This window comes from Callospermophilus lateralis, chromosome 8, assembly GCF_048772815.1.
Source record: "Callospermophilus lateralis isolate mCalLat2 chromosome 8, mCalLat2.hap1, whole genome shotgun sequence".
NCBI classification, from domain to species: Eukaryota; Metazoa; Chordata; class Mammalia; order Rodentia; family Sciuridae; genus Callospermophilus; species Callospermophilus lateralis.
Window position 1 is genome coordinate 11,952,211 of NC_135312.1, and position 9,414 is coordinate 11,961,624.

The 9,414-nt window shown below is 41.7% G+C and overlaps 1 protein-coding gene across 10 annotated transcripts in view; it reads right to left on the bottom strand.

Moving 5' to 3' along the window:
* The window catches only part of Ldb2 (LIM domain binding 2), a 339,430-nt gene extending 330,588 nt beyond the window's left edge, over positions 1-8,842 (bottom strand). For 3 of the 10 annotated variants that reach the window (XM_076865388.2, XM_076865386.2, XM_076865387.2), the window contains exon 1: positions 8,328-8,833. In XM_076865388.2, coding sequence (XP_076721503.2) covers positions 8,328-8,459 — 132 coding nt within the window. In that variant the 5' untranslated portion in view covers positions 8,460-8,833. Of the gene's footprint in view, positions 1-8,327 lie in introns of all 10 variants that reach the window. The other 7 variants (XM_076865393.2, XM_076865389.2, XM_076865395.1 and 4 more) reach the window with 5 other exon arrangements.
* Positions 8,843-9,414: the final 572 nt, after the last annotated feature.

The window sequence follows — 9,414 nt, forward strand, 5'->3', positions numbered from 1 at the left end:
AGCAAACACATAGTGATTATAAACCACAGCATCATATACTGATATAACTTCCCATATTTTCTGTTGTACAAATCATTTCAAATAAGCTAATTAATGGCCCTGAAAGCACTTTCTTAAAATGCAAAGTGCTCTAGGAAATGTAAGACACTATCATGATTCACATCATAATTCATGGCTGTAGGCCCTCAGGTAGATTCCAGAGAGGGAGGCAGAGAGAAGTCGTAGCAATATCACATGTGAAAACACTACCAGGATAAGTATAAATATTTTTAATCACAAGTCAGGAGATTCTCAACAGATTCACACCAGCCAGAGGGCAAAATTCTCAGGTCCACACTTTGTTCACAAAGGAAATTCTCCTTTCCCAGGGCTGCTTCTCTGCAGTCAGGGAATGCTCACTGGGCTATTAGGCTCACAGATTCTTCTCTAACTAGAACCCCAGGCAGTTGTTGGTAAGATTCAGGGCAAATTCCAGTGTCAGCCTGAACAACTGCTGGAACACCTTACATTTCCTTTGTTCAAAGGATTTATTCTGCATGTCAGCCATGTGCCACAGAAAATGGGGAAGAACAGCCAAGCCCCTGCCCTCAGGGGGCTTGTAATCTATTCAGAACAAGCAAACACTTAGGACCTAAAGGAGAAGCGAGAAAATATCAGCTTGCAGTATTCTGTGAAGTCAGGGAGGAGGGCACAGGTCCCAAGGCTGCTGTGGAGTCATGGCAACTGAAGGGCTTAAAGAAGGACTGAGAAGGGGACATTCACCCTGATCCCCAGAGGACCTCCTGGGGGCTGAGACTCTTTATCTTCCCAGTCCTTCCTTCTTGGAAATGGTTAATTGCCCACCTGCAAAGACAGCCAGGGGCAGGCCAAACTCTAATTCAGATGAGGTCTCTAAAGAGTTCCATGAGTTATTGTGGTGGAGGCCATTCGTCCATTCCACCAGGGAGGGCAAAGGCCTTGAGATGTGAGCGGCTGGGTGAGTTAATGGATCCAAAAGAAGTCCCTTGTGGCTGGAGTCTAGAGAACTGAGCCATCAGGAAGGAACAGATCAATAAGGCCTTGAAGCCGAAGCAAGGAGCTCAGAGGTTGTCCTAGGTGTGAGGGGAAGCTGGACAGTCATGTGATCTGATTTATGCACCAAAAATATCACCTGGACTGCTTGTGGGGAAGGAGTTGGAAAGAGGGAGCAGGGAGAGCAATCTGAAGGCCATCCGGTCCAGAAAAGAGACGATGAGGGCTGACAATGGCAGCAGGACCTTGAAGGTCCCGCTTCAGAGGGGTCTGCCACATCTTTAATTCAAGCCTTCTCTTTTTAATTAGAAGACTAAAAGTTCCAATTAGGCTGGTGGAAGGTGGTCCCAAGGTGAGGGCCTGTGGCAGCTCCCAGAGCCAACAGGAGTGGGCAACCGGAAGCTTTTGGCTTCACCAGCCTGTTCCAGGAAAAAACTTTTGCACAAGGGAGTTAGAAGATCCAGACTCTGGGTATTCAATTCCTAGGATGTCCAAACAGGGCCTCAGACAGCTTTCCCGTCTCTGGGCCTTGGTTCCCTTATCTCTTAAAGGAGAAGTGATGTGCGTGCATCTCAGGTTTTGGGGTAGAGCAAGTGAAGAGATCCATCCTGCTCCATCATGGCCAGGCATTTACTGTAAGGACCACTGCAAAGAGGGCTGCAAGGGAAAGAAGGAAACTTCATCTTCTACCAAGAACTTCTACAGAGAGACAGGACGTGGAGATACAGAAGTCTCCTCCCTCTACATCTTCATTATCTCTAAGGTTTTAACTCGTTACATGCAAAGGAAGCCAATGTTATTTCAAATTCTAATTCTGATTCAGTCTCCTAATAGCTGTATTGGTGACTGTTGCTGAAGGAGCAACACCACCAAAAATGGAGTAGCCTCTGTTCATCCCCTTACTGTTTAAAACCATCAGGGTGGCGCCATCTTTCTCCTACACGATGAAGAAGAGTCAAGCACTGGATGGAAATCTAAATTTTTTTTTAAGTTAGAAAATAAAACTTCTAGATGACAGTGCCTAATATTCTACAATTCCAGGAACTCTTCAGATGCAATGAGTGTATTAAGCATTCTTCAATAGAGAGGGTGATTTAGGTTACTTTTATTTTTCTGTAACCAGAACAGAGTTTCTTTTCCTAATTCTATCCCCTGAAATTTCACATAGTTTCTTTTGAAATTAGGTCAAGCTTTTGAGAGACAACTAGAGTCTTCTTAGGTATGGGGGTCAACTTTCCAAGACACCTCTGAAATCAACCTGTCCTAGGGAAAAAAATGAACACATTCCCATTAAAAGGTTTTACAGGTTAACTAGTAATCTACTAGTATTTATTTCAAGAGGTGCTATAGCATAGTAGCTGGGAGCACAGCCTCTGAAGCTGAATTGGCATCTGTTTGAACAGACCATCTATTTGGACAACTCATTTAACCAGTTCCCAGTTTCCTCACCAGTAACAACACAGAGGCCAGACAATGTAATAATGTATCTCTGTATTTCCAGATACTGGGTTGCCATTGCTTCAAGTGAGGGAATTCTTGAAAGAATGACCGAGTTATAAATATCAGTAGTTGCCTATGTTCAAATGCAAGGTGTCAGAATTTACATTTAAAAAAAAAAATCAAGACTCAAAAAGATTAAAAAAGGACGAAACTAAAAAGCAAGGAAATGTCACAGACAGACTGACAAAGGTATGCTAGTATCGACATCAGTTGAACAATCTTTTCTAAACGCTGTTTTCTGATACTTTAAAAAAAAAAAAAAAAAAAAAGATTATATTTGAGCCCCAACAAATAAATCCAAGTAAGTTTATGAACCTGGTTCTTGACCATTTACGAAGCTGGATGCTGTGATTGTTTGTTTGCTTGTTGAGGAAAGGGGTGCTTTCTGTTCCTCATGAAAAATGAGTTAATGTGAACAATTGTAATAAAAGGAGATTTATGGTCCTGTTCTCCTTATAATTTAAGTTAATTTCTTTCTGAAACCCAAACAAAAAGCTAAATGCTCAAAAAATGCATAGCGTTTAAATCCTACATCATAATTTACACCCAAAAGGGAGAAATTGAAATATGCATTGATTTTCAGCTGATAAGCATCTCTGTTGAATGGAAGCTGAAAGATTTTTTTTTTCTCCCTGGCCTCCTACAAATAGTTGGTTTGCAGCAATTTTTAATTAAAAACAGTTCCCATAGTAAGAAAATGGAAGAAAAGAAGAAAAAAGACGTTGGGAAAAATAATATCAGTACAAGAGTCTTGCAATTTGTTTTCTGAGGCCATGTAGAGAGCCTAAAAAATAAGGAGTTTGGAAGTTCTCATTTTTAAAACTGCACTTTTGGTTTCATTTAACATTTTCAAAATAGCTTTCCTTACCACTACCAATGCCCCTCCTCCACCCCCACCAACCCCCTTCAAAAAAAACTTGGAAAGTTCTCTGAACACTGAAAATCAGTCATATACCTCAGAGGACCAGAAACTTTTTTCTTCCTGAATTTCTAGGGGGAGGAGGGGATCAATCCTCCCAAGTTATCAAAAGCATTTTTCTCTTTTTCTACCTATCCAAAATACCTAATCTCATTTTAACTAGATTCCATCCAAACATCAATGATACTAAGCTATTCCATGAATAAACATGATGCTACAACATGAAACCCTGGGACCGCGTGTATAAAAAATGTAGCTGAAAGAAAGGGGGTGAGAAGCCCCTTCCCCTCCTACCCTCTCCCCATGGAGTTTGAGAGTCCTGCTGAGAAGGGGTGAGAAACTGCAGATTTAAATTTCAAGGTCTCTAAGCATTTTTAATGTTCATATTAAATCCTGTAAAACTAAACACTAGAATTCTAATAAAATCCTCGTGTGAACTGCTTCCGACTGTAATCACAGTTTTCTCTTTTGGAATGGGATGTGTAATACTGATAAAAGAAACAAATCCCAAAAACATAAGGGGACTGGCACTCTTCTGGTGTTTTATGGTATTTTATTAAAATTAGCATGGTGCCCACATGAAAAAAAAAATGTATGATTTAAAAATAATCTTTCTGCAAATGAAGACATTTTTTAGTCATCTGAATGAGGAAACAAGACCGAAACTTATCTACAATAACAAAGATTTTTCTAACTCTACTTGATAAACTTTCTTCAATTCCATAATAATCCAACATCAGATAAATCCCTTCACTTGAAGTAATGTTCCTTATGATGTTTCTCCGACGAAGCACCAATATTTGCATCCTACAGCACAGAACTCCGGAAGTAAAAAAAAATATTTATTGTTTTTATTTTTATTGAAGCTTTTTACAGTGCAAATTCTGAAGTCTTCAGAGCATATTTTTTATATCCTGACTGTACTCAGTGTGCAATGTTAAACTGTATAATTGTGCGGTTGTATTCTTCCAAACTACATTTGGCACAGCAAGACCATTCAAATATATGAATTCTGGAAGGCATCGGGTCAATTTATGATAGCATACACAATGGAAGAAGTAACCCTTTTTCCTACTGTGGAATTACAGTGAAGAACAACAAAAGTGACCCCAGATCAAAGTTTCTCTTACTTCATTTTAAAGGAGAGGGAAGAAGGGAGCCCCCATTTCCTTACCTAAATCCACTGAGTTCTGATGTTGCCAAGACATTTTATTCCACAGCACAGCCAGCAGCATTCAAACTATATTTTTGTTTTTGTTGTTTGCTTTTAAATGCATTTGCACTCTTTTCAAATAATCTCTTACACTCTTGCTTTGCTTTGCCACAAAGATTAGATCTAGATGACCTCACCATAAAATCAATGTGGGGGGTGTAGGGAGAACACTTTAAGGAGATTGGGAAACAAATGCCCAGGGCAACTGTAGCTCCACAGGAGGTACCAGGCCCCTAAACAAAGCATCAGAATTTGGGTTGCTCAGGTTGCTAATTTACAGCTCACTCTCCACTTTTATCTAATAGATTGATGGACTGCTAGTCAGCAAATGTTAATTGAGTACCTACTTTGTCCAGGAACTGCTTGCTCTAAGTGCTAACTTTTAACAAGACTGATTGGTTCCAGGCCTTCAAGTTTTTTTTTTTTTTATTACCGGTTATTCTAGTACTATTTGTGATGTTGAACTAAATACCATGAGCAAATAAACATTATGATGATAATCATAATGTCTACACCCTTTACTCTGTTTCATAATATTTTCTTATACCAAAGAAAACCAAATTAGAAAGGTATTGCAGCTAATTTGCAGATGAGAAAATCAAGACCCACACTCATTAGTTAATAAGTGACAGAAGCAAGTTAGAAATAGACATAACTCCCAATTCAAAAAAAAAAAAAAAAAATGCTCTTTTAAACTAACACTACCCAGTATCTGAAAGACTTTTGATTTGATTTAATTGGAAGAAATACCCATGAGAGGATGACCTGGGGGTCAGGAGAGGAGGTAAACATCATGGTTCTTCTATACTAATTTCTTTCCATTTAAAAAAGGAGGTTTCTAGGAAATCTCTACAAACTTTATTATAATTTCTCCATCACAAACTGATTTGCCATAATGTCTTTCTAGCCAAGTCTGTGTTCCAAAGGAATGGAGAGAGTGTTACCCAGGTGGGTGGGGGTGGGTGGCATTAGTAGTTTAAAGAAATAATATCATGTACCACAGAAGTGGGGCCCAGGAGAAAGAGAGGGAAACATCCAAAGGATTGTATGCATTGGTCAAATTCTAAAAGTAAACATTCAACAATCTGTTTGATTTTTTTATATGTGAACCAATTGATAACTCTCGCTGGGTAGCATTGTATTTTACTGTAACCAATCACTTTCCAGGGCTCGGAACAGCTTTATCATAAGTAATCACAGTAGGTAAAGCAACATTGCAACTTTTTCATGAAAAGTCATTTTTTCTCTGAGTACACATCATGATCAAAATTTAACATTTCATGTTCGCACTTAAACATCATAGGAGAGATGAGGATTCCTTTTTTCATAATGAAATGAAAACAAATTTGGGGGGTTGGGTTCATGACACTGTTTATTGCTTAGCAATGATCAAAAGAGGTGTCATGTCAATTATTTGGATAATCATTTTAAAAAAAGAGCTAATTAGGGGGGGAATGTGCAGGGACTGGTTCTAGAACACGTTAGAAAGTGGGTTATCATGCTTTATTGTCACAGACAGATTTTTAGAATCTTTAAGATCTGTCATGACAAGCCTTCCTCTCTTGGTTCTGGAACTAGGGAACAGTTTCTACTCAGAGCAAAATCTTTCAAAGTCACAGTCCATAATCTAAAAGTTAGGAGTTCCTGAATTTTGCTGCTCTCTGGGAAAAAAAAAAAAAAAAAGTGCCCTTTCTGAAAAAGCAAGCTACTAATAGAGCACTTTTCAAATGTCTTGATGCCAACACAAAACAAACACGAGAAAGCTTACTGCCTTCTGCATGTTTTCTTGAGGGCCAGGCAGGGAAATCTTCAGAGAGGCCTCCAAGCTCAGAGCTGCCCAGAACTAAGGAAGGGCACAGGGTGCCTGGACTGCAGAGACAGCCCCATCCCCTCCCTGCAGGATGGGAGCACACCCCTGGGCAAGGCCTCAAAAACTTTATAAGATGTAAGTTCCACACAGATTATTTTTAAATCCTGTTGATGTTCAAGAATTGAGTCACAGTGGCCTTTGGTCTTTTTGTTGTTGTTGTTGTTGTTCTCTCTTTTAATTAATATTAATTTTTAAAACTTTTAAAAAAAAAACATTGGTCTACAATTTTAACACAAGCCTGAACATTTTCTATACCCATAATTCTGAAAGCAGGCTGTGCCAACCAATCACTTATGCAGGAATTCAAGATTCCAACACATAGTTGCAAAGATCGGAATAAAAGCTACAAACTGTAACACATACACACACAAAGCAACACCCAAACAACACACACAAATATCATTTACTGCCAACAGCTCACCACCCTAACCAAAACAGAGTTTCCACTTCTATAATAGCTACTGGCTTCTAGAGAGAGCCACAGTAGCAGCAATTATATTTAACATCTATGATGCATATAAAAAAAATAGTAGTGATAAAGACAACCCAGCTTTTAGAAAAACACAAGTCCTTGTCCAGCAGTAGCCAATCAGAAAGCAGGTCACATCTTGTTGGTGGTATTAAATACATTAAATGTCATGAATTCTCTATAGTTCCACTGACAATTTAGGCAAGTGTGTTTTATTTTATAATTCAAACTTAATCGACTTCCTTCCCAGAGTTGAAAGTCAATCTTCAACCTAAAATTCCACCAAAGCTGTTCCCCAAATGCTTTTTGACAAAAGTCCTCTGGGTGTTTGTACTCTGCAGACAAGACTCAATTCCCGGGGAGGTCTACTTCCTAAAGTGACTTTGGGGCACCTAAAACAAACTCCTTCTCAGAACACTTCAACACAAAGCCCAAACTTCCAGGCAGAAGGACAGTCCAGCAGCATGCCCTGCCAGCCCAGACAGCACAGAGGAAAAGTCAACTGACATTAAATATTTAAATTGCAGGAGGCCAGTCTAGAGTTGTGCATTTAGAAAGTTCTGAAAGTCCTAGTGTCTCTGTTCCCAGTGTTGCTCGCTGCCTGGGAGGTTCAATATCTCTCTCTCTCTCAGGCATAAGATCACAAATGTGCATAAACTGTAAGTGGCTTGAATGCTGAGCAGGCTCCTGTCCCAAGGTAGAGTGCTTAGGGGGCACACCAGCAGGGAGAGGAGAAAGTGTAGAATACTCTTGCCCCAAGCAACTGGTTTCTGAATATAACACGGAAATATACAAACATGTGTCCCTTCAGGGCTAGTTCTGAAAAGTATGCTTGGCCACTCTTTTACCCCCTTTACTTGGATTTGGGTGACTTTGAAAAGCAAATGCAGGTCAAAAACAGACTTGGAATACACACACACACACACACACACACACACACAAAACACACACACACACACACACACAGAAAGAGAGAGAGAGAATTTAAAAAAAAAAAAAATGCCTTGGAATTCTATCTCAAGAAACAGGACCATCTCAGAGCCAGCAAACACCAGAGTTCTGGGAAAGCAGCATTTCTGGAGACCCGGCATGGGGATCCGGTACTGGGTTGTGTGTTTCAAGATTCTGGCAGAAACTGTCCCCTGCTCCAAGAGTTGGTATCCCTGCAAACCCAGCGATCAAACTAGTGTCTTCATCCTGGCGCTCCTTTCCACCTATGTGGGAGTAGCTGGTGGGACACTTCCCACAGAATTCGGCCAGCACCCCCAGGAAAAGCCCAGGCATAGTTTTAAGAAATAATAACAAATCATCCTAACAGACACACAGGCAAGGTTGGAGTACTTACCTCCGTGCGAGACTGCAGCCTCTTGTTCATCTCATAGATTCGGTACTCTGGCTGCACCATGTATGGTGTATGTCTCCTATAAAATGGGCCGAAAGGAGAAGAATAGAAGGGGTCGTGTGGCGTGCTGGACATCTTGCCTGCTTGTCGAAAATCAAGCTAAACAGAGTATCAGTAACGTCCATGCAGAGCACATGGGCTGTGTTCTCCCAGTACGAAGTAGACGCACGCACACGCTGCACACCGAGGCGGCAGGCAGGCTGAGCACACTGGCTGGGAAGTGCTGGGGGAGCCTCCGGAGCGAGAGGGAGCGGGCGCGGGAGGAGGGAGCGGGAGGGAGCACGGGAGAGGAGGAGAGGGAGAGCGCCGGAGCTCGGGAGGGAGGGAGGCTGGTAGGGAGGAAGGGAGGGAAAGAGGGAGGGAGAGAGGGAAAGAGAGAGAGGGAAAGGCAGGATCGCTGGAGGCACCCCAGCTTGTTTTTAAAGAAGCAGTTTGTGGAGAGGTCATTTCCTGTCCACACTGTAGACTAGTTCAAAAATATAATTCTCCTCTTGGTCTGACAAGAGGGCTAAGCCTGGGGTTTAATTTTTTCCTCCAGCCAGGACCCTTCACAACCCGATGGCTAAAGCTTGTCAGCCCAGAGGTGGTTTAACCGCAGCAGGAGCCACGCGCCCCAAACAGCCACACTTGAAATGTTGCAGAAATGCGATTCCTAACAAATACAGAAACAGGGCACTGTGGTCGTCCCCCCCCCCGCCCCGCATTGGAGCTGGGGAGTCGCTCCCATGCGAAGAGCTCCCTGGGCTCCAACCTCCACACAGAGTTTGGACTCCACTTGGGGTCTTTCCAGGAGCCTGGACAGCCTTTGCATTCCTACTCCCCACCCCCACCCTTCCAAATCACCCTCGGCCCAGCCCCCTCCCTCTCTCCCAAGACTTCAATGGAGCTCTTTAAAGGTGGTGCCACGGGCCTGGATTCAGGTTACCTGAGCATTTGCAGGTAAAAAAAGAGAGAGAGAGAGAGAAAGAGAGAGATCATTCTGAAGGTGGAACGTCTAAAATACATCCTTGGGGCAACCGTCTCTTTTTCC